Source organism: Stegostoma tigrinum, chromosome 13, assembly GCF_030684315.1.
Source record: "Stegostoma tigrinum isolate sSteTig4 chromosome 13, sSteTig4.hap1, whole genome shotgun sequence".
In the NCBI taxonomy this organism is placed as follows: domain Eukaryota; kingdom Metazoa; phylum Chordata; class Chondrichthyes; order Orectolobiformes; family Stegostomatidae; genus Stegostoma; species Stegostoma tigrinum.
In genome coordinates, this window is record NC_081366.1 from 12240467 (window position 1) to 12265856 (window position 25390).

The window sequence follows — 25390 nt, forward strand, 5'->3', positions numbered from 1 at the left end:
TTTTTCTGAATCCTTTCAGGTTTTGCAACATCCTTTCTATAACTGGGAGGCCAGAACTGATTATATAGTATTCCATTTGTGGCCCAACCAATGTCCAGTACAGTTGCAACATGACTTCCCAACTCCTATATTCAATGCGCTGAACAATAAAGGCAGGTGTACCAAATGCCTTCTTCACTATCCTGTTTACTGGAAACTCCACTTTCAAGGAACTACAAACGTACACTCCAAGGTCCCTTTGTTCAATCTGAAACGTCTCAAGGCAATTCTCTCTGCACCCTTCCTTACAGCACCAAGAGGTTACTCGCACAGGCTGGGGCTGCACATGTTCCACTTCCTCACTTATGTCCACTGTCTGGATAGCCCTTAGTGTGACACTCTACATCTGGTGGTGGAGGTCACTGGTGGAGGGCCCCCTACAAGAGGGTCTTCCCTCTTTCCAGCAGGGTTGCGGAAGGACAGTGCTGCATGTTGCAGTTCCAAGAAACAGAAGGCTAAATTTGTTCACCGATACCAGGCCACGTGCAGTTTTTGTGGCCTGGAGGAAACTGTGTTCCATAATTATGGTGAATGTTTTCAATTGCAGCCTATTTAGTTTCTTACAAAGATCGCTTTTAAATTGTTGGCTGTACTTCAGACCCACGCTCCTCGTTTACTGGAACCCTGTTTGGAGAAGGGTGGGCAGATCAGACGGCTTTCTTGGGGGCCTGGTTAAATTGGCCATCAATAGGTCCAGGCAGCAGATGTGGACAGGTCACAGCACCCGAGTGCGTGTTCCATGTCACAGTTACATCCACACTCGAGTATACATCGAGAGGGAAACTGCAGTCAACATAAATCTGTCTGCTGCTTACAGCCATACTTATCACAAAGGTGGCAGATGTGCTTGGAAGTCAATCATTTCATCTCCAAGGCATCTTTGCAGGAGTTCCTCAGAGTGGTCTCCTTAGCCCATCAATCTTCAGCTGCTTTCTTTCACAGAAGCTCAGCAAGTAGGGATTCTTACTGATGAATGCACAATATTTGGCACCACTCATAGTGACTCAAATACTGAAACAGTCCATGTACAAATGCAACAAGGTCTGGACAACATCTAGGTTTGAGCTGATAAGTGACAAATAGCAGTTGTGTGACACAAGTGCCAAGTAATGATCATCTCCAACAAGAAAGAAACTAGCCACTGTCCTTTCACACTCAGTGGAATTACCATTGCTAAATCCCCAACTATCAGCATCCTGGTGGTCACCATTGACCAGAAACTGAACTAGACTAGCCATATAAATAGAGGCTATAAGAGCAGGGAACACATTAGGAATCTTAGAGCAAACAACTCAGTTCTGACTCCTCAAAGCTTGTCCACCATCTACAAGTCAGAAGTGAGATGGACTACAACCCACTTGTCCAGATGAGTGGAGCTCCAATTACCCTGAAAGAGCTTGACGCCATCCAGGAGAAAACAGATCTGCTTGTTTGGCACAACAGCCACAAACATTCATTCCCTCCACCACCCACACACATCGGCAGTGTGCATCATCCACAAAATGCAACGCAACAACTTACTAAGTTTCCATCAACTGCAGCTTCCAAACCTTTGAAGACTACCGTCTACAAGGGCAGCAAATACGTGGGAACATTAGTACGTGAAATTCCCCTCCAAGTCACACACCCACTGGTTTGGAAGTACAGTACTGTTCTCTCAGTGTTGCTGGATCAAAATCATGAAACTCTCTCTTAATAGCAGTGTGGGTGCCCTACACCTCAAGGACTGCACATTTCCAGAGGGTAGCTCACCACCTTCCCAAGGGTAATTAGGAATGGGCAACAAATGCTGGCTTATGCCACAACTCTCAAAAAAAAAGCTGTGTTTTCATATTGTAGCAGCTCATGTATTTTGCTTTTGCAAAATCCTGGCTTTGAGATTTTCAGTGAACCTCCTGGCTTTAACAGCCTTTGCAGAAGTGAACAGTCTGTCTGTGTGAACGAGCACTCCCTGACAGCAGCCCGGAACAGCCTGACTATAATTGTAAGATTGATCACCTTGCGCTGGACTCCTCCAGCAGTTTCCCTCTATCGCTCCTATCAAATCAGTGGTTAGCACGGCTGCCTCACAGCATCAGGGATCCAGGTTCAATTCCATCCTCTGGGAGCTCTCTGTGCGGAGTTTGCACATTCTCGCGGTGTGTGCATGGATTTTCTCAGGGTGCTCTGGTTACCTCGCACAGTCAAAACATGTGCGAGTTAGGTGATTGGCTATGCTAAACTGTCCATATTGTCCAGGGATTTACAGACCAGGTGGATTAGCTATGGAAAATGCAGGATTACTGGGATTGGTAGTAGGGTGGGTCTGGTGAGATGTTCTTCAGAGGCTGTGTGTGAAACTGGGCTGAATGGCCTGCTTCCACAATATAGGGATTCTATGAAATCCTCTAATCATCTCTAGCACCTCAATTAGGTCACACTTTAATCATCAATGCTCTAGACAAACACAGTCTATCTAAAAACTCTCATCACATAACTTTTACAGGCCTGGTAGCAGTCTGATCAACCTTCACTGCATCCCCTTTAAGGCAATATGCCATTTCTAAGGCGTGATTTTCGTTCAATCTCAGAAATGAATGCAGTTACTCCAGACTGCATGGAGTTCTGGAGCTTTATATAAAGTCAACACTCACGGGAATCTCTCATCCAAACTGGAGAAGATACATCATGAAGGTGCCAAACACTTTGAGCATCTCCAACAGGATTAGATGATGGCCAAGTGCCAACAGTGGAATGAGTGTGTAAAACCCAAGCATAACACCTGACCAACTCCAAAAACACCAATGGCAGGGTGCACAGATCCAGGACTGGACTCTTTTCGACCGCAGGATGTTCAGACAGGAAGCAAGTTATTCTTGATCCTGAGGAACTGGCAAGATAACAAGCTATAACTTCATACTCACCTGCTTCATAATCCAGCATGCAAGATAACAGCCAAGATTCCAGGCTGCTCCTAATTACTTTCTGGTCTTGTCTGCTTATTTTCAGTAATTTCCGCATTTGGATCTCTAACTCACTCTGCTCCTCCACAGTTCCCACCAACTTTAATTTTAGAAAATACTCTGCTCATTGTTTATGTCCTGAGTGGATGACCTCTCACCTCCCCCACACTGAATTCCATCTGCCATTGCTTTGCCCACTCACTTAACTCATTCATGACCTTTTGCAACTCTCTGCTCCCAATACGATGGTTACTGTGCCACCTTAATTTAGTGTTGCCAAAGAATTTAAATGCTTTCTAATCTAAGAGCCAAGTCATATATTGTGAAAACTTCAAGGTTCTATTTCAGACTGCTGAGAAACACCAGGGGTCACACCTCTCCAAAGGTGCTTAACACTTTCAATTCTGAAATTATCATCATCATTAACTCACCAACATCTAGCAACGTTTCGAACAGTGTATCCCCCGCCTCCCATAACCAGTAGAGGAATGTTGAAGCTTTTCACAAACTCTACACAATCCCTGCAACACATAAAAATCACATTAACAATGCACAAACTCAAGTGCACTTCTCTACTGTTAACATTTCAAGATTAGAAAAACAGGAGGATGCTATTCAATTCAGATCATGGCTGATCTACATCTTAACTCCATCAAGCCAGCTTGGTTTTTTTTACCATTAACAGCCTCTCTCAAATATATAAAACATCTCCATTTTGAAATTTGCAACCAACTCCAAGCTCAAGACAGCTTTTTCATCTAATGCATCCAAATTATTAAATAAAAAATTGAGCTAAAGTTTTCTGAAAGCAAAATTTTGGAGAAGAAAATTTTAGCTTCATACATCAATACCATACTAGATGATGAATCTAAAGTCAGAGGAATATGATAAGTGCGCTAACTGGCAGGTGCTTCCCCACAGAACCCAAACAGTAAGTATTTTTGTTTGCAAAGTAGCTATAAAGCATAAAAATTTACATCCAATGAGTGAGCTGGCTTTCAGCTGGCTGTGTTGTGAGCATGACACAGTAGAACACTGGGAGTGCGATGGGTATCCACAGATGCTGTCAAAAGGACTGCATTGGGACAATGTGATGTAAGCTAAACATCAACCATGGCTCAGCAGGAGGCAACACCATTAAGCTAACGGCCGTGCGCTTCCACAGCGATCTGAATATAATATCGAGGCTGATGTCCCCAGGGTCAGCACAGGGAAATTAGTGCAGTGTCAGTGTTACTGCAACTCAGATAAACCTTCAGACTGAGGCTCCCCCTAGTTTAAAGAGCAGGGGAGTTTGCCATTGAACCCTGGGGCTAATATTTCATCCTCAACCAACATCACTATAACAGATTATTTCATCATGCTGCTGCCATGTGGGATCTTGTTCTGCACATTACTGATTCCACGGTAACTAAACCATCCCAATTTGAGACATCCTGAGGTCATAAAGACGTATGTAAATACAAATCTTTCTTCAATGTGAATACTTTGCGATTCAGATTGCTATCCAGGACAATTTAAGCCAGGAATCAGCAGGACAGATAGAGTGCACAGCAGTAGCAAAATACTGTGACATCCAGGAAATCACAGCTTAGTAAGGTACGCAATGTTTTTTAATAACCACAGAAGCAACAAGACGAAAACACAAGATTTGTCTAGTTTGCCCTCGACCATTTTGTTAGCTGCATGACAATGGAACTGCTGACTCAGATATCAGATAAGGCATGTTAAAGCCACTGGTTGTCAGTATAAAGCAACGTCTTGTCAGATTAGGCATGATGCAAGAAAGTTCTATTTTACCCATGTCCTTTTATACTGAGATTGAAGCAACCGAGACGATCACAGCCGAGAGAATCTGCACCACACTGGAAAAATAAATGAAGAACGTCAGACAGAGGCAAGTAAAGCAATGAGGACAATTGCATTTAACCAGCAGTTTTAACATAGTAAAGACAAAAGCATGTCAGAGATGCATTATCAAACAAGATACAACAGTAAACTACAGAAGTGCAGGGAGACAGTAGAATCACAGTTTAGTCAGCAAGTGTCTTCTCAAATTTTACAGGGTAGGTTCTTTTAATAAAATCGAGTGTAGTGAATTTGCATCTAACATCTTAAATAAATTCACTCATAGGAGATATCTAATCCAGCTCTCTGCTGGACAGAGAGTGAGATAAGCCAATTAGGTAACTGTCTTCAAAGGTTCTATAATACCCAGACAGCAGAGACATCTGGAGCTAGCAGTATGAGCGAGACAGCTTTTGAGTAGCGTGCAGTGTGGAATCAATGAGAGTTTGACAAATGAAGAGAGAATGGTGCTTTCTCCTTTCTCTATTTCTGGCAGCCTCCAGGAGTACAGGAACTGAAACAATACGAGAGGGCCGAGTTTGAAAAAAAAACTTCAGTGATGTCTCAGGACCACAACTTCATTAACTGTACGCAAAGTTCGAAATTAATAATACAAAAGAGAGATTAGATGCTCCTGTGATGCTATGGTATTGTCCCTGCTTCAGAGCCAGGACAACTGCTCTAGAGGTGTGATATAACAAGTTTGAACAAGCCAATGAAAAATATCTACAAAAGATTGTGTTAGAGGGGGCCATTACAGAACGGACATTGACACTTCACACAACCTAAGTTAAGAGGTGTTCAGGAAGTTTCAGCAACAGCTGGGACTGAGTTCCTTGCAGTGCACTTTGCTAGTAGCATTGAACTAGCTCTGAAAGACAAGTCAGAATCAGGACAGAACATTAGCGGATAATACCAGGGTGTATGAAATATTGAGAGAGATAGACAGCACTACAATAGAGAATATTGAGTTAATAGCTAATGTGAATGCATTGAATAAAGTAAGAAAGCTTGCTGAATTACAAGTGCTGATTGTAATGTGGCATTATGATTTTGTATTGATTACGGGCTGTAGGAATGGCAGCATTTTACATTTAACATTCTTTGTTACGAGATACTTAGAAAACAGGAAAGGAAAGAATGTGGCATTGGTTAAGCAGAGAATTGCAGTGCTAGGAAAAAAATTGTGTCTTGGGAGTTCAAAGGCAAAATCGATCTGGCTGCAGTTAAGGAACACGACAATTAATTATGTTAGTCAGTGATGAGCGTGAAGGATGTAGAGGGACAAATCTTCAAGAAAATGACAGAGAAATGCAATAATTACGAGGTAATTATAATGGGGAACTTTAATTACCTGAATACAGACTGGGGCAGTGGTATGGTTAAGGGTAGGTAGGGGTAAGTGTTTTAGATTGGGCTCAGAAAAATTTTCTACAGCAGTGTCTGTACAGTCCAACAGAAAGACAGTGCTAGACCTGGCTCAAAGCTACAAATTAGGCCAAGTGGGTCGGGTGTTAGTGGGTGAACATTTTAGCAATAGTAACCATCGTCAGTCAAGAATAAGGATAATGGTCGAAACAGATTATGGTCAATCCAGAATAAGAATAATCAATTGGGCAAGTGCCATTGAATGGTACAAAGTAGAGCTGGGTTCAATAGATAAAGGATGTTTGGGAAACTGCAGAACAACAGCCAATCTTCAAATAAGAAATTGCTCAGACAGAGGCAAGATATACTGCCTTAAAAGAGAAGGTACAATAAGTCCAGCACTCGCTTCAATGACAAAGGTGGTACAAAGTAAGAAAAGTGTGCTTGTGATGATTGTCACGTAGAAAATGCAATTTGGATCCAAGCTGAGCACAAAATGTTCTGAAGGAAAGAGGAAATATGAAAAGAAAAACTGGCAGCTAACAAAACAAGGAGTCCCAAAGTCTTCTATAGGCACATAAATAGCAAAATCATGCAAATATTCTTTTTTTATGTCTACTCCTATCACTACCTTTTACTGTTTATGTACCTGTGAAAGACTTTGTGATTCCTTGCTGTGCTCCAGGAATGAGAAACTGCAGTTATGAGAATAGTTTGGAGAAGTTAAGACAGTCATCCTTTGAAAGAAGAAAACCAAGAGAAGAACTGACAGCAGATTTTAAAATTACCTGGGGGAGGGGGAATCAAGGTAAAGAGGGGAAGATGACGTCACTCTTAAATGGATCAAGGAAAACAGGGCACTAATTTTAAAACAAAATCTCAAAAAAAGTGAAAATGACATGAGAAGGAACTTTTTCACACAATGAGTCGTTAGGATCTGGAAGACACTGCTTGGAAGTGTGATAGAGGCAAACTCAATTGAGGCGTTCAAGAGGGCACGAGTTGATTACTTTAAATAGAAATAATTGCCAGAGTTATGGAGAAAGGGCGGAAGGATAGCACTAAGTCAAGATCCTCATTCAGCGGACTGGTGCAAATACGACAGGTCAAATAACCACGTTCTGCTCTGTATCAATTCTATGATTATGGAGATAGTTGGGCAGATGAGGTAGATTTTAAAGAGTAAAAGGAGAAAAGACTGGTGGGACTATTTTAGGAGGAAATTCCAAACTCAAACTCACTTCGAACTCAAGTAGCATGAAGTGAATTGAGTCTTGGAGGTGATGACAGAGATAGAGGGGACGGAGGCTATGGAAGGATTTGTGAACAAGGACAAGAATTATAAAATCAAGTCGTTGCTTATCCATAATCCAACCTAGAACAGAGGTAGCAGGGTTTTGGGATAAATTAAGGAATGTGCAAACGCTTTAGATAACCCCAAATTTAGAGTAGAGTGGAAGATTTGGAATTGATAACTCCAGAGTCGACAAAGTTATGAATTGGGATAAGAACAGTATTTGAGTGGAGTCAGGGACAGGGTCAGGTGCTATTAGACAGGTGAAAATAGGCAGTCTTAACAAGCAACAATTCAAAACTTAAGAGTTCCTAACTCATTGGAAAAATGCACCACCCAGACTGGCATTGAGTCAAACCATATAAGAATACATTTGATTCCACTTGACCCAAGCCTTTTATTTTTGTTAGATCCCTGATTACTGGATTTGCTGCCAAATGAAACAGTTTTGCAATTACTCCATTAAAACCCTGAAAATGATTATCAAATTTCACCTTACGCTTTCCATTCTTAAGGAGTACAAACATAGCCCCTGCACGTAACGCAAGTTTTTCATTACTGGTACTACTCCAGTACATCTCTTCTGCCACCTCTCCAAAGCCTTGTCACCCTTCACCACACAAGTGTGGTGTCCAGAATTGGATACAATACTCCAGCTAATGCCTTTATAAAAGTTGTGAGGAACCTCATTGTACTTTTTACTACATGCCCCTATTTAACAATCCCAGTATACTCTTTTTTTCATTTTTCCCCAAATGAAAGAAATAGCCTTTTCAATTTGCCCTATCTTCTTCAGGGGAAAACAGGTTTCCTTGAGTCTGTACTACTCTTGCAACTCTAACAGCCTTTCCTGTGCAGCTCATTACAAACAGCATTCACTTCTGATTAAAGAATAATGAAAACATCAGCTCAATCACCAATACTACCAGGCTGACTCTACACTTTTCTGTCCATTAATAATACAATATTAATACCAATAATATATTTGAGAAAATTGGTTGGAGAGATGGCAAGGCCACAAGCTAAAAATATAAGCATAAACATACTTGCAGCACTATACACGTGGGCTGGTAGAAATCCACGACCTGTTTGATAACTGGTTGAAACAAGAGTCTGTAACCTGAAAGCCAATCAAAAAGACAAAAATTGCAAATCAGAATACAAGATCATCAGCATTACCTTGTTGCTAAAACAGGAGAAAAAAAAAGTGAATTGAGACAGGGATCAATAAAGATAGTTTTGATCACCTTCTGAAGTGAACTTGCAACTGTTCATAAGCCAGACCGAAGCCAGGGACAGATTGACAAAATGGGACCCAGATGGCTGCACACAAGCGCTTTTGTCTGATACCAATCAGCCATGGACTCCCTGACTTCTTGAAATACCAACCAACTACCTTACATTTAATTTTTTCCAATGCTCTCGACTGTCGTACAGCACTCTTTTCAGAGTCCTTTTGACCGACTAGAGTGAAATCTGCTTTTCAGTCTACTGAATCCCACTCTTTACAAATACTAACCCCATCATCCCCCATTAAAGCACACAGGTCTTGCACAGAAAGGTACAGCACAGGAAGAACCCGTCACAAGTGCAATAACTCTCTCTTATCATATGACTGCTATTGCTATGTTGTTTTCCCACAGCCCCGAATAATCATCCAATTCCCTTTTGAATGTTTCGACTGAATCTGCCTCCTCCAATCTTTCAGGCAGTACATTCCATCTCTGAACAGCCATTCACCCAAAATATTAACTCTGGCTGGACCGTGTTTTCATGCTGTATGACTCTATTGAAGGTACCTGTTGAGTATTTCCAGCATTTTCTGCTTTTAATGTCAATTTTCTTTTTGTTACAAAATGAATGCTACACCCAGTCAACGTGTTCCAGCAGCAGACTGTGTGAGAAAAAATAGCTCTTTGTGTGTGTCCCCCAACTTGTTCTTCACACCCTTGAGACATTGTTACACAGTTCTGTAGATCAGTAGTATGCTATTCAAAGTAATATGGCCATATTTACCTATTCCATTCAGCTGGTCAAAAGTTGCAGCTGCTGTTGACTGTTCATACAACCTGCTCCTCCACATTTCACATTATTGACACGTGATCATCTTACTACAATTTGAACAGCACTAATAAAGGTAGCATAGTAGACATATAACACAGCATGGAGCTGGAGGAACACAGCAGGCCAGGCAGCATCAGAAGAGCTAGAAACTCCAGAACTGCAGTTCATGCTATCCCACAGTGGACATATATTGGGTTTGTGAGCCAAAGACCTGGGCTAATATTAATCCAGATAGCACAAATTCAAATCTTCCAAATAGCTCTGAACTTAGATTCTTATTCAAAATCAGGAGGAAAAAATTACTGAATTAAAAGCTGGTCACAGTAGTCGGCCAAAAAACTGTCCCATTATCATAATATCTCTAAATGTCCTCATGCGATGAGATTCTGGTTCCCCAAAGATGTGTTTTGACTCTTAATGGCTTTCAGAAGTACCAGTGGTTACAGAAAGTCCACTATCAGCATCTTAAGATGACTGGGAATGGGCATTATATGCTGAACAATGTCCACATCCTGGGAACAATTTTTTTAAAAAGATAATCTATTTGACAGACAACTCAGGAAGACGGATAGAGTCAAAAGGAAGGTTGGGCAGATATCTGCCAAATTAAGTTGTAGAAGAGATTGAAAAATTCCTTTCCTTACTCTGGTCATCGATCCCATCCCGGAGTGGAACATTCAGGCAATAATACCGTCCACTTTCTGCACCAACTTCGTACATGTCACCTACAAAGAGAGCGGTGTTTTTCTATGAAAAGTAGCTACTATTGAACAATAAAAATCTGAAAAGAAATGAACTCTGAAACAAATAACATGGGACCTGGATGTGGCCATTCAGCCTACTGAACCTATCCTGAACACTCAGCACCAGACAAAACTGTTCTCATCATCCAGCATACCAACTAGCTGAATCACTTTAAACACCTCAACAACGTGACACGTTCATCTATACACAAGAAAACACAAATCTAGTTACTATAAATAATCTGCTGCTTACTTCCTGCATAGTTAGGATGCCTTTAGATTTGCAAGGTTGAGGTGAATGACAAATTGTTACTTTTTGATAGGTTGTTCAGAAATGCCAGCCTTGACACCAGTATAGCTTTCTACACTTTTCTAAGTACGCAGTCAGGATGATATGGCTAACATCCATCTGAACGGGCACATGGGACCTTAATTTAACATCTTGGTCAAAGAACGACAATTCAGACAGTGCAGCATTTCGTCAGCAACCACCTCTTTGTCTACATAGCACTCCCTTGGGGAATTGCTGGTATGAAACCCTAGAATCCATAGTTTAGTGGAAAAAAATGGACTGAATTTTATTTTTGCCCCTCATTCAGGTCACTAGCTGCAAAATTCTCACCTGTTCCAGGGAAAAAGTAGTTCCCATACTTGTGGAAAGATACAGTCATAACTCGATCAGTGAGATAGAAGGCTTCCTGCACCCCATCGCCATGGTGAATATCAATATCAATGTACAGGACACGTGGATGGTACCTGCAGGAAATAAATAGTTACTTGGGAGTTTAGATTCACCTGTAGAGTTACAGCAGACATGGGCCTTTGCCAGATGCAGATGGAGGAACGACATTTCATTTTCTACTTGGGCACCTTACAGCCTTCACAACTCAATATTGAGTTCAGTATGTTTAGAGCCTGATGTCTTCGGTCCCCACACTCCACGTCCTTTCATGGCATGGATAACTTTCAGCACTGCCAACCCATTATCACCTACCTAGCTTTTCAGCTTCCCTAAATTACTATCAGCCATTCCTTTTAGAAAAAGGAACGCATTCTTTATTCTGTCTTTGTGCTCTGCCTATCTGCTCACTCCTCCCACCACCCCAACCCCAAATCCCTATGCCCTGCCAGAAACAGAAAGACCTCTTGTTCCTCGATTCTGAAGGGTCACTAGACTTGAAACGTCAACTCTGTTTTCTATCCACAGTTGCTGCCAGACCTGCTATGGTTCTCCAGCAATTTCTGTTGTTTCAGATGTGGACTTTTGACAAATTCAGAGCCACAAAAAGAATTCTTCAATGTAACAAAGAGCAAAGAAAATTACAGCACAGGAACAGGCCCTTCAGCCCTCCAAGCGTGTGCCGATCCAGATCCTCTGTCTAAACCTATCATCTATTTCCTAAGGGTCTGTATCCCTTTGATCCCTGCCCATCCGTGTACCTGTCCTGCTACATCTGAAAAAGACACTATCGTGTCTGCATCTACCACCTCCGCTGGCAACGTGTTCCACCCTCTGTGTAAAGAACTTTTCACACATATCTCCCTTAAACTTTCCTCCTCTCACTTTGAACTCATGACCCCAAGTAATTGAGTCCCCCACTCTGGGAAAAAGCTTCTTGCTATCCACCTTGTCTATACCCCTCATGATTTTGTAGACCCCAATCAGGTCCCCCTTCAATCTCCATCTTTCTAATGAAAATAATCCTAATGAGGAGAATTGCCCAAGTGCGTCCTGTACACAAAAAACAGGATAAATCCAACCCATCTGTGTCCTCTCGATCATCAGGAATAGGTCTTAGCCTGGCATTTGTGTGGTGTGAATGTCACTGGCCACTTGTCAGCCCAAGCCTGAATATTGTCCAGATCGTGTTGCATTTGAACATGGGTTGCTTCAGTATCTGAGGAGTTGTGAATGGTGCTGAATGTTGTGCAATCATCGGCGAACATACCCACTTTTGACCTTATGACGGACGGAAGGTCATTGATGAAGCAGTTGGAAATGGTTGGGCCAAGGACACAATTCTGAGGAACTCCTGCACAGATGTCCTGGAGCTGAGATGACTGATCCCCAACAACCACAACCACCTTCCTATGTTTTAGGTAAGTCTCCAGCCACTGGCATGTTTGCCCCGATACCCATAGATTCCAGTTTTGCTAGAGCTCCTTGATGCCACACTCGGTTGAATACAGCCTTGATGTCAAGGGTTGTCACTCTCACCTCACCTCTGAAATTAAACTCTTGTGTCCATGCTTGAACCAAGGCTGTAATAAGATCAGGAGCTGAGTGGCCCTGGCAGAGCCCAAACTGGGTGTCTCCGAGCAGGTTATTGCTGAGCAGGTGCTGCTTGATAGCGCTGTTACTGACACCTTCCATCACTTTACTGATGATCGAGAGGAGACTGATGGGGCAGTAACTGGTTTGGTTGAGTTGGTCCTGCTTTTTGTTTACAGGACATGCCTGGGCTATTTTCCACATTATCGGGTAGATGCCAGTGTTGTATCTGTACTGGAACAGCTTGGCCAGGGGAGTGGCAAGCTCTGGAGCACAAGTCTTCAGGACTACTGCCAGAAGGTTGTCAGAGCCCATAGCCTTTGCAGTATCCAGTGTCTCCAATGGTTCCTGTTACCACGTGGAGTGAAAATAGATGACAGGTTAGACAGAGGATCTTGATCGGCACAGGCTTGGAAGGCCGAAGGGCCTGTTCCTGTGCTGTAATTTTCTTTGTTCTTTGTTCTCCTCAACCTGTCTTCATAGCTAGCACCCTCCAAACCAGGCAATATCCTGGTGAACCTCCTCTGCACCGTCTCCAAAGTATCCACATCTTTTTGGTAATGTGGCGACCAGAACTGTACACACTACTCTAAATGTGGCCGAACCAAAGTCTTATACAACTGCAACATGACCTGCCAACTCTTGTACTCAATACCCCATCCGATGAAGGAAAGCATGCCTTATGCCTTCTTAACCACTCTGTTGACCTGCGTTGCCACCTTCAGGGAAAATGGACATGAACACACAGATCTCTCTGTACATCAAACAAGAGATTTTGAATTATATTGTCAGAAATAAATGATTTGAAGCACAATGACCTAATCTGAAGCAACTTGGGAAGGAGGTGGACGATGGGTCTGCATTGAAGCTACACAGGTCCTGACACATTCCCTATCATTCAAATCTTGACCCCCAAAACTTCAACAACATTTTGCAGGAAGAGAATCCCAGATTTGAGTTACTGTCTGGCTGAAGAAATGCTGCCTGGCATCAGCCTTGAACAGTTTCATTTTAAGAACCCAGAAGCTTAGGGGTGCAGATCACCCCCCAACTGCCACTCAGTCACTAGTCTTGACCATGGTGTCCCAGGAGGTCATCCAGTCTTGGGTATGTCGAGTACCACAGGCACCCACAAGGTCTGTGCGGACCTAGTTTCAGAACAACTGCACCAAGTCACCCAACTAAATGGAGTCTAATGAAGTATAAAACTTCTGTCGATCCCAACTTTCACTGATACCCCACACGCGACAAAACATTCTGCAGAGGATACAAAGAAAAACCTGCAGGGGTCCATCATCTTTCTTTACCTCAGGATGTCCCAAACACGTTACCAATTCGATACTTTCCAAGTGCAGTCACTGGTGCAATGCAGGAAATCCAGCAAATCAAACCACTGTTAACCGAGATTGTACTATATTTGTAAAACTACAACCAGGTGAGAAATATCAAGTTACAATTTCCTGCATCGTTCAAAAAATAATTTTGAAAATGTCTTACTTTAGCAATTCCAGGATTCCAATGACAATATCGTTCACATAACAGAATCCCGAAGCCTACGGAACGAGAAATGATCAAGACAAAAGACTTTAGATGAAGTCCAGGGATGCAAATATTAGCTAGATGTTTTATCATATTACACAATACCTCAAACTTCTTTGCATGATGAAGTCCTCCAGCCCAGTTAATGGCGATATCACACACCTTAAAACAAAGTGTCAGTCATCAACAGAGTGTCATTCATCAGCAGGCCATACTTAATATCATTTCTTAATAAACGACAGTGTGGATAGGCAGGCAAGGAAAGCAGACATACAGTCACAGATGTACATCGTGGAAACAGACCCTTCAATCCAACTCGTCCATGCCAACTAGATATGCTAAATTAATCTAGTCCCATTTTGACAGCTTTAGTCCATATTCCTCTAAGCGCTTCCTATTCACATAACCATCTAGATGCCTTTTAAATGTTATAATTATACCAGCCTCCAAAACTTCCTCTGGCAGCTCGTTCCATACACACACCACCCTCTGCTTGAAAATGTTGCCTCTTAGTTCCCTTTTAAATCTTTCCCCCCTCACCTTAAACCAATGCCCTCTAGTTTTGAACTCCCCTACACTGGGAAAAAGACCTTGTCTGTTCATCCTTTTCATGCTCTTCATGATTTTATAAACTTCTATAAGCCACCTGCCAGCCTCTGACACGCCACAGCTCCAGCCTATTCAGCCTCTCCCTGTAGCTCAAACCCTGGCAACATCCTTGTAACTCTTTTCTGAGGCCTTCCAAATTTCACAGCTTACCCCAGTCCTATAGCAGCAAGATCAGAATTGAATGCAGCATTTGAATCATACAGTGTTTTATTTTTGGGGGGGCTGGGTGGAGGGCGAGAGCAAGGGGGGGGGAGAGAGATCGAGAGCGAGAGACAGAAACAAAGAAGTGGAGGAGTCAAGTGGGAAAGGGAGATAAATAAGCTGAGGCACAGGCAAGAAAAGACAGAGTGACTATGAGATGGACAAATGAATGATGCTGAATGAATGAGGCATATGTAAGCAGATGATTGCAGATTCCAGAATCAACTTCAGGCCCAAAAGTACTGGCCCCACACTCAAAAAGTAACCCAGCCATTTGGTTGAATAAAGATGCTTTTGAACAGCAAAACATGTCCTGGTTACCTTGTTGTTTAATTGTGTTGCTCCTTGTAGAGAAGCTCCTGTGTATCTTGAGCAGAACTCAAATAATCCCGGAAACACAGGACTGAAAATATAAAGTATATTTCATTCAGATTCAAGCAGTTTATGCATTTTTTCGGAGGTCTGTGACTTGTGAACACTGGTAAAGGCAGAACTTATATTATGACGAGGAGGTTGAGCTGGCTGTTCAAATTTCAAGTTTCAGAAAGTGAAATTTAAAAACGGTACTTCCTCACCGCCCACGTCATTAATTCTACTCAACATGCAACAGATTAAAAACCGTTTAATGGAATTCAGGCTCACAAATAAACTTTGGAGATAGCAAGAACTGCAGATGTTGGAGTGAGAATCTATACAGTGTGGAGCTGGAAGAACACAGCAGGTCAGGCAGCATCAGAGGAGCAGGAGAGTCAAGTTTTGGGACCCTACATGATGAAGGGTCCCGATCCGAAACATGAACTCTCCTGCTCCCCTGTTGTTGCCTGACCACCTGTATTCTCCAGCTCCACGTTGTATTGACACAAATAAGCTTTCCTCATTTCAAACATGCGGTTGGCAGTTGAATGTTCCTCTGCAGAATGTGAGAGGTAAGCACTAGTGTCCCTGCTGACTACATCTGCGGGAAGTGCACCCAACTCCAGCTCCTTGAAAACTGCGTTAGGGAACTGGAGCTGGAGCTGGATGAACTTTGGATCAGTCGGGAGGCAGAGGGGGTTATTGAGAGGAGTTACAGGGAGGTAAGTCACTCAAGTACAGGAAAAAGGCAGATGGGTTACGGTCAGGGGGCGGAAAGGGAATCAGCAGGCAGTGCAGGGATCCCCTGTGGCCATTCCCCTCAACAATAAGTATACTGTTTTGGATACTGTTGGGGGGACGACTTACCAGGGGAAAGCCGTGGGGCACAGGTCTCTGGCACGCAGTCTGTCCCTGCTGCTCGGAAGGGAAGGGGGAAGAGGAGCAGAGCATTAGTCACTGGGGACTCCATAGTTAGGGGGACAGATAGGGAGGTTCTGTGAGGACGAGAGACTCTCACGGGTGGTGTGTTGCCTCCCAGGTGCCAGGGTGCGCGATGTCTCTGATCGTGTTTTTGGGATCCTTGAGGGGGAGGGGGAGGGGGAACAGCCCCAAGTCGTGGTCCACATTGGCACCAACGACATAGGTAGGAAGAGAGATGGGGATTTAAGGCAGAAATTCAGGAAGCTAGGATGGAAGCTGAGAGCTAGGACGAACAGAATTGTCGTCTCTGGTTTGTTGCCCGTGCCACGTGCTAGTGAGGCGAGGAATAGGGAGAGAGAGGAGTTGAACATGTGGCTACAGGGATGGTGCAGGAGGGAGGGTTTTGGATTCTTGGATAATTGGGGCTCTTTCTGGGGTAGGTGGGACCTCTACAAGCAAGATGGTCTTCACCTGAACGAGAGGGGTACCGATATCCTGGGGGGGAAATTTGCTAAGGCTATTCGGGTGGGTTTAAACTAATTCAGCAGGGGAATGGGCCCAAAATTGCAGTTCGACTATAAAAAAGGTTGAGTGTAGGGTGGTCCGAAATAAAGTTTCAGGGTAGCAAGATGGCACCAGCAAGCAAGAAGTTGGTTTGAAGTGTGTCTACTTCAATGCCAGGAGCGTCCGGAATAAGGTGGGTGAACTTGCAGCATGAGTTAGTACCTGGGACTTCGATGTTGTGGCCATTTCGGAGACATGGATAGAGCAGGGACAGGAATGGTTGTTGCAGGTTCCGGGATTTAGATGTTTCAGTAAGAACAGAGAAGATGGTAAAAGGGGCAGAGGTGTGGCATTGTTGGTCAAGGACTGTATTACAGTTGCAGAAAGGATGTTTGGGGACTCGTCAACTGAGGTTGTATGGGCTGAGGTTAGAAACAGGAAAGGAGAGGTCACCCTGTTGGAGTTTTCTATAGGCCTCCGAATAGCTCCAGAGATGTAGAGGAAAGGATAGCAAAGATGATTCTTGATAGGAGTGAGAGAGACAGGGTAGTTGTCATGGGGGACTTCAACTTTCCAAATATTAACTGGGAACACTACAGTTCGAGTACTATAGATGGGTCAGTTTTTGTCCAGTGTGTACAGGAAGGCTTCCTGACACAGTATGTAGGTAGGCCAACAAGGGGCGAAGCCACATTAGATTTGGCACTGGGTAATGAGCCTGGCCAAGTGTTAGATTTGGAAGTAGGTGAGCACTTTGGTGATAGCGATCACAATTCTGTTATGTTTACTTTAGTGATGGAAAGGGATAGATGTATACCACTGGGCAAGAGTTATAGCTGGTGGAAAGGCAATTACGATGAGATTAGGCAAGATTTAGGGAGCATAGGATGGGGAAGGAAACTGCAGGGGATGGGCACATTAGAAATGTGGAGCTTATTCAAGGAAAAGCTCTTGTGTGTCAAAGATAAGTATGTTCCTGTCAGGCAGGGAGGAAGCTGTAGAGTGCGGGAGCCGTGGTTTACGAAGGAGGTGGAATCTCTGGTCAAGAGGAAGAAGGTGGCTTATGTTAGGATGAGATGTGAAGGCTCAGTTGGGGCACTTGAGGGCTATGAGGTAGCCAGGAAAGACCTAAAGAGAGAGCTCAGAAGAGCCAGGAGGAGACATGAGAAGTTGTTGGCGGATAGGATCAGGGTAAACTCTCAGGCTTTCTATAGGTATTTAAGGAATAAAAGAATGACGAAAGTAAGATTAGGCCCAATCAAGGGTAGTAGTGGTAAGTTGTGTGTGGAGTCAGATGAGATAGGGGAAGCGCTAGAAAATGACAATGTTGTCGAGGAGAATACTGAGATACAGGCTACTAGACTAGGTGGGATTGAGGTTCACAAGGAAGAGGTATTAGAAATCCGACAGAGGGTGAAGATAGATAAGTCACCTGGGCCGGATGGGATTTATCCTAGGATCCTCTGGGAAGCCAGGGACGAGATTGCCGAGCCTTTGGCATTCATCTTTAACTCGTCATTGTCTACAGGAATAGTACCAGATGACTGGAGGATAGCAAATGTGGTTCTCCTGTTCAAGAAGGGGAGTAGAGACAACCCTGGTAATTATAGACCAATGAGCCTTACCTCAGTTGTTAGTAAAGTGTTGGATAAGGTTATAAGGGATAGGATTTATAATCATCTAGAAAAGAATAAATTGATTAGGGATAGTCAGCACGGTTTTGTGAAGGGAAGGTCATGCCTCACAAACCTTATTGAGTTCTTTGAGAAGGTGACCAAACAGGTAGATGAGAGTAAACCGGTTGATGTGGTGTATAGGGATTTCAGCAAGGCGTTCGATAAGGGTCCCCACAGTAGGCTATTGTACAAAATGTGGAGGAATGGAATTATGGGAGATATAGCATTTTGGATTGGAAATTGGCTTGCTGAAAGAAGACAGAGGGTGGTAGTTGATGGGAAATGTTCATTCTGGAGACCAGTTACTAGTGGTGTACCACAAGGGTTGGTGTTGGGTCCACTGCTGTTTATCATTTTTATAAATGACCTGGATGAGGGCATAGAAGGATGGGTTAGTAAATTTGCAGACGACACTAGGGTCGGTGGAGTTGTGGATAGTGATGAAGGATGCTGTAGGTTGCAGAGAGACATAGATAAGCTGCAGAGCTGGGCTAAGAGGTAGCAAATGGAGTTTAATGCAGACAAGTCTGAGGTGATGCACTTTGGTCAGAGTAACCTGAAGGCAAAGTACTGGGCTAATGGTAAGATTCTTAGCAGTGTAGATGGACAGTGAGATCTCAGTGTCCATGTACACAGATCCTTGAAAGTTGCCACCCAGGTTGACAGGGCTGTTAAGAAGGCATACAGTGTTTTAGCTTTTATTAATAGAGGGATCAAGTTCCGGAACCAAGAGGTTCTGCTGCAGCTGTACAAAACTCTGGTGCAGCCGCACTTGGAGTATTGTGTACAGTTCTGGTCACCGCATTATAAGAAGGATGTGGAAGCTTTGGAAAGGGTGCAGAGGAGATTTACTAGGATGTTGCCTGGTATTGAGGGATGGTCTTACGAGGAAAGGCTGAGGGACTTGAGGCTGTTTTCATTAGAGATAAGAAGGTTGAGAGGTGACTTAATTGAAACATATAAAATAATCAGAGGGTTAGATAGGGTGGATAGGGAGATCCTTTTTCCTAGGATGGTGACGGCGAGCACGAGGGGTCATAGCTTTAAATTGAGGGGTGAAAGATATAGGACAGATGTCAGAGGTAGTTTCTTTACTCAGAGAGTAGTAAGGGAATGGAACGCTTTGCCTGCAACAGTAGTAGATTCACCAACTTTAGGAACATTTAAGTCGTCATTGGATAAGCATATGGACGTACATGGAATAGCGTAGGTCAGATGGGCTACAGATCGGTATGACAGGTCGGCACAACATCGAGGTCCGAAGGGCCTGTACTGTGCTGTAATGTTCTGTGTTCTATATTGTGTAGTTTTTACAGTCTCTGTGAATTCTTGGAAGAGACAAGAACCCATATATCATATGTACTCCAGTAAAAGTCAATCTCATGTGAAAGTTGACCACCTATTTTTGGCCAAAATATCTGGAATTTTTATATATATTGTATAAAAGCTGACCCTAGCTTTTCACAGATAATAGATGAACATTTATGAGTCAACATATTATCCTGTACATAAATGTCACAATGAGGAAATTTTTTGTGTGTCATCGTGTTTTGAAATTTCTTCATCATTTTATGTAAAAATGCCCTCCAGAAAAAAAAACTAGTAGCGTTTAAACTGAAAGTTCGTGAAGTTGCAGAGAACACAAATAACTGCGTAGCAGCAAGAGAATTGTGTGTTTTGGAGAAACTGGAGAAAGATATCAAACGAACTTCAGACAATGCCAAAACAAAAGTGTGCCAGAGGTAAACTCAGCAAGTGGCCACAAGTGGAGAAAAAAGTGGGTACTTGAAAATCGTCAAAATGGAAAATGTGTTAGTCGTGAAACCATTTGAGTCCCTGCACGAAACGAAGGATGGAATTTAGGATTCTGAGGCAAGTGCTGGATGGTGCACAACGTCCTTGCGAAGGCATGACTTAGTACTTAGGCAGAGAACTAAGACTGCACAAATCTGCTTGCTGAACCAAAAGACAAGATATTACAGTAATTATGATAATTCACAGGTTTTTTTTCTTTGTTTAGAGATCAATTGGGCTTCTGCTAATGATGCAGTATTTTGGGCTGTAGCATGAATTTCACCTGCTCAAAAGTAGTATCCATATAATAGTAGACCTCAAATTTAACCTTGAAAAACAGTCTAAAAAATTCCACTTTTACACGAGTATATATGGTAATACCTATATTCCCAAATACATCTGTCTGTATCAGATTAAAAATCTGGTCAGGGACACGCGATTATTTCGTAGCCTAGTTGTAGTAACAGTCTTGTGGTATGAGAGACATGTGACAGTGCATGGTTGCCATCAGTATGCATTGCACTTAAGTATGGGATCCTTGATTTAGACTGTCTGATCAAACGCTCATACTTACAAATGCAAATTTTTACGGGGTATAATTTAAAAAACCCAATACATGAACATTTCCTGTACATACGAACTGATGCTTTATATTGTGTTATGACTCACGTGCAAATCAGGCTGAGGAATGGAACCTGTTTTCAACACAGAGACTGCATGTACATGGCTCAGCCTACATTTCCAGTCCTTAGGTACTTCTTAATCAGATTCAAGGGTCAGGATGTGAGTTTGCTCGCTGAGCTGGAAGGTTAGTTTTCAGACATTTTGTCACCATTCTAGGTAACATCATCAGTGAGCCTCCGGTGAAACGCTGGTTTTATGTCCCGCTTTCTGTTTATCTGTTTAGGTTTCCTTGGGTTGGTGAGTCATTACCTGCGTTGGTGATGTCATTTCCTGTTCTTTTTCTCAGAGGGTGGTAGATGGGCTCCAAATCAATGTGTTTGTTGATGGAGTTCCGGCAGAAAGCTAGCCACCAGGATACATGAACATCAACTAGCCACAAAAAGACATGACCCACTACCACCAGTATCCTTACATACAGATGACGGAGGACGCCACTTCGATTGGGAAAACACATCTGTCCTAGGACATGGCATTCCAACCGGAACTCCATCAACCACCCTCTGAGAAAAAGAACAGGAAATGACATCACCAATGCAGGAAATGACATCACCAACGCAGGTAATGACTCACCAACCCAAGGAAACCTAAACAGATAAATAGAAAGCGGGACATAACACCAGCGCTTCACCGGAGGCTCACTGGAATGTTACCTGGAATGGTGACGAAACGTCTGAAAACGAACCTTCCAGCTCAGCGAGCAAACTTACATCCAGAACCTCAACCTGAGCTACAAATCTTCCCAAAACTCGCTATTCAATGGTCTTTCTGCCTTGAGTGACTGTCAGTGAACTGGCACTCCAGGAAATAGGTCATAAAACAAAAAGCAGGCAATTCTGTCCCTCAAGCTGATTCTGCCATTACAACTGTGACTGATCTGATTGTAGCTTCAATTTCACTTTCCTGCCTGCTCTTCTAACTTAAACATCATTGAGTACATACAAGATTGATTTAGACAATACCCCAGCCTCCCTTCTGAGGAATAGAATTCCAAAGAGTAACAACCCTTTCAGAGCAGACATTTCTCATCTCAAACTTAAACAGAAGATGGATATTTTTTGACTAGCTCTAGACTTCCTCATATGGGGAAACATCATCTCAGCATCCACACCGTTAAGCCCCCTCACAATCATAATTGCTTCAATAAGATCAGCTCTCATTCTTCCAAACTCGAATAAGTACATTCTGAACCCATTAGACCTTCCCACCAAAGACAACAACTCCATTCTAGGAATCGGCCAAGTGATTCATCTGATCCATCTCCAATTCTGCAAGTGCATTACTCCTTAGTTAAGTTAGCCATTCAATACACCTCGAAGAGTTCACCACATTTATATTCAACGTATCTTGCAATAAAAACCAACATTTAATTTGCCTTCCTAATGACCTGCAGAATTACTTCCAAATGTTCTGACTTGCCACATTTGACAAAATCTTTCATAAACCTACATTTCGTAAAACCTGAATTAGTGCCACTTTGCATGAATTGTACTGAAACAGCTCCTCTGCGATTGTTATACAGTATCAAGGTGTCAGTCATTTTTCTCAATATAGAGAGCTATCTAAGATGAATTAGAAAAGTGAGTTTGTTGTTCATTCATGGGATGTGGGTGTAACTGGAGTGGCCAGAATTTATTGCCTATCCTTAATTGCTCAGAAGGCAGTTAAGAGCCAACCACATTGTTGCAGGCCAGACCGGGTAAGGTCAAGTTTCCTTCCCTAAAGGACATTAGTGAACCAGATAGTTTTCCAACAATCGACAATGAATGCATGATTGTCATCAGACTATTACTTCCAGATTTTTAGTGAATTCATATTCCACCTTCTGCTGTAGTGGAATTTGAACTCTGACCCCCAGAAATTTACCAGGGTCTCTGAATTAATAGTCTAGTGATAATACCTCCAGGCCATTGCCTCCCCTAAAGTAGGAGCCACAATCAACATTAAGACAACAAAAACAACCTGAATCAAATCAGCAGTTCAGCAGAGTCACAGTTTGCTACATTTAAACACTCAGCCTTGTTTCTCCCTTACCAATCATCTCCCACATTGAAGGTGTTCAGGCTCTTGGTGAAACCCTGCATGTTGTTCGGACTCACTCTCTGCAGGAAATCTATGTAGTCCTCAGAGTGGAATCGGCACATGTCATGCTGAGAGGCCTGATAGGGTTTGAATACCTGTTGGAAACAAGGCTATAATTGAGAATTTTATACTCGGGTTTGTCTACCGTCATCCCTAAGTGTCAAATGGGGAGAATGGTCAAATGGACAAACAGTGCTCTAGAACAACTGCAATCCATTGAATACAACTAACCAGTTAATACAATATGCTTTTATCCTACACCTTTAAAAAAGTATATTACCCAAAGTGCTCCCCAAATGACAGTGATTTTATAATCAGCTCACCACTGTCTTTACAAAGGGGTTACAACGAACGTCCAATAAAGGTTGGCCATGCCAGACACAACCACATCCCCAGAATCAAATATACAGAGCACGAGCAATGAAGAAGTTATTTATGGCATTAGTACATTGCCATTAAAGCATTTTCTTCTGGGGAAATCCCCAAACAGTAAGTCAGACACTGCAGCACAATTTTTCAAATGCAGGGATCCGCCCCAAATGCATTAACTTTAGTTTAGTAAGATAAAGACCACTTCAATGAATATGCTGCCAAAGAGAAACGCACTTTTACCACGTGCTTTTCAAAAGCTCCAGTCAAAAATGTTCAGCTTTTCAATCAGATTGAATGCCTAGGCTACCTCAATGATTTTCCTGGTTAACGGCTACTTCCAGACCATTTTCTAATTTGACACCCCATAAACCAGCAATAAAATAGTATACCAAATAAATGAAAAGTCTTTTAAAATACTCTGTTAAAATATAATTTCATGTAGTTATGTAGGATCCAGCTATGCTCTTCATTTTCCTGGTGAAAGAAGGCTCAGTGATGCTCCTCTCATCCTGTTTCCTTACTCAGGGTCACCATGCATGACCCCTACTTTACACTGTCCACTGAAAAATGTGGAGGCTGGGCGGTCACCCTGCTGCACAATGCTCCCTATAAAGATGGTGACTTGCATTTACCCTCCTGCACATCCCCCCGACAGAGAGTGGGAGTTAATCCAGGTCTGTCACCTTGCGAAGGTGCAAACATAGGACCAGTGCCTTCTCATTCAGGGTTTGCGGTCTACATGTTTATGATGCCTTCCCGACACGTGTCTCAGAGAGACTGAGCGCCAAGGAGGGCAAGGTCAGGGCTGGGTTTTGCCCAGGCCTCAGTGCTACTTTTAGGGCGCAATCTCTGATGAAGCAGAGACTATGATGCTATCTGGTGCTTTTGCAAATCCAACAAGGGTCACGACCCACAGTTTGGGAAGAGCTGCCTCAGCCTGTTTATGAAGGGATACCTGAGGAAGGATCTAAATGATTATTGGAGGAAAGGTGTCATTACAGTGGAAGGAGAACATGATGGCACAAACCAACTCAGATGGGCCAAAAGGTCTGTTTCTATACAGTGCATTTGTTCTAATTCTGTGAAACCAACAGGTTTGAAATCATTACACATACCATCATTTTCTTGTATAGTCCATAATGTAGAACCAAACTGTGAGTGAGAGACAGACGATGTGGCTTCATGGGATGCCCAGCACCTAGACAAAGAAAAACAACAGTGAGAGATTCTGTGGTATGCTGCCAAATATATCACAGACACAATTTAAAAAAGGACAGGGTACATACATGGGTTATAGAGAAAAACTTTTATCTGTACCACTGAAATGCTGCCAAAGAGTTTCTGAGGGCACTGGGGAGGAATTGGGCACAGGCTTATGTAACAGGGAGTAAGAAAAATCTTTCCCCTTCCCTAATAAATTTTAAACCTCCACACACTCTGATTTATTGTTCTCAGTGCAAAAAAAAATCACCATTACAGAATTGTTGAGGTCTAACAAGTGTCATATGCAAGTTTTAGGAAAACCTCCTTGGTCTTGTACTCTTACGCTATCAATAAAGCCCAGGGTACTAAAAGCTTTCTTAATTACAGACTCCACATGTCCCACCAACTTTACCAACATTCACATGTACACCCAGGTCTCTTCGCTCCTGCAAACCTTTAGAGTTGGACTCTTAATTTTATACTCTGCTTTCCTCCCACAGATGCTGCCAGACCTGCTGAGTTTCTCCAGCAATTTCTGTTTTTGTGACTCATTACAACACACTGGTCACCTTTGAAATGTTGACTGTGGGATCTTTTGGATTCACCGGAGCAGATATTTAGCATGTCAAAAAGAGAAATACTGAGCAACAGTCAGTAGCAAATGGAGCAAAAACAGAACAGTTCGAAAAGCATAACAAGCCAATTTGAAAAATAGGAACTTTATATATCTCCAGATTTTTTTAAGTCGCTTTTAAAGTGTAACCATTGTTGGAATATAAGAAATTTGTACCCACAAATGGTAACTAGACAAGTCAAGTGATACAATAACCTGAAAACCAAAAGAACTGTGGACGCTGGAAATCAGAAATAACAAAAATAGCTGG

At 42.7% G+C, this 25390-nt stretch overlaps 1 protein-coding gene across 2 annotated transcripts in view; it reads right to left on the bottom strand.

The window, feature by feature from the left end:
* hdac3 (histone deacetylase 3) overlaps positions 1-25390 on the bottom strand; it is a 41721-nt gene that overhangs the window by 10239 nt on the left and 6092 nt on the right. The window contains exons 2-11 of one of the 2 annotated variants that reach the window (XM_048543810.2): positions 24419-24501; positions 22884-23026; positions 15241-15322; positions 14215-14271; positions 14068-14123; positions 10921-11054; positions 10200-10280; positions 8538-8611; positions 4782-4846; positions 3413-3502 (exon numbers count right to left, since the gene is read on the bottom strand). In XM_048543810.2, coding sequence (XP_048399767.1) covers positions 3413-3502; positions 4782-4846; positions 8538-8611; positions 10200-10280; positions 10921-11054; positions 14068-14123; positions 14215-14271; positions 15241-15322; positions 22884-23026; positions 24419-24501 — 865 coding nt within the window. The remainder of the gene's footprint in view (positions 1-3412; positions 3503-4781; positions 4847-8537; positions 8612-10199; positions 10281-10920; positions 11055-14067; positions 14124-14214; positions 14272-15240; positions 15323-22883; positions 23027-24418; positions 24502-25390) is intronic. The other variant, XM_048543811.2, reaches the window with a different exon arrangement.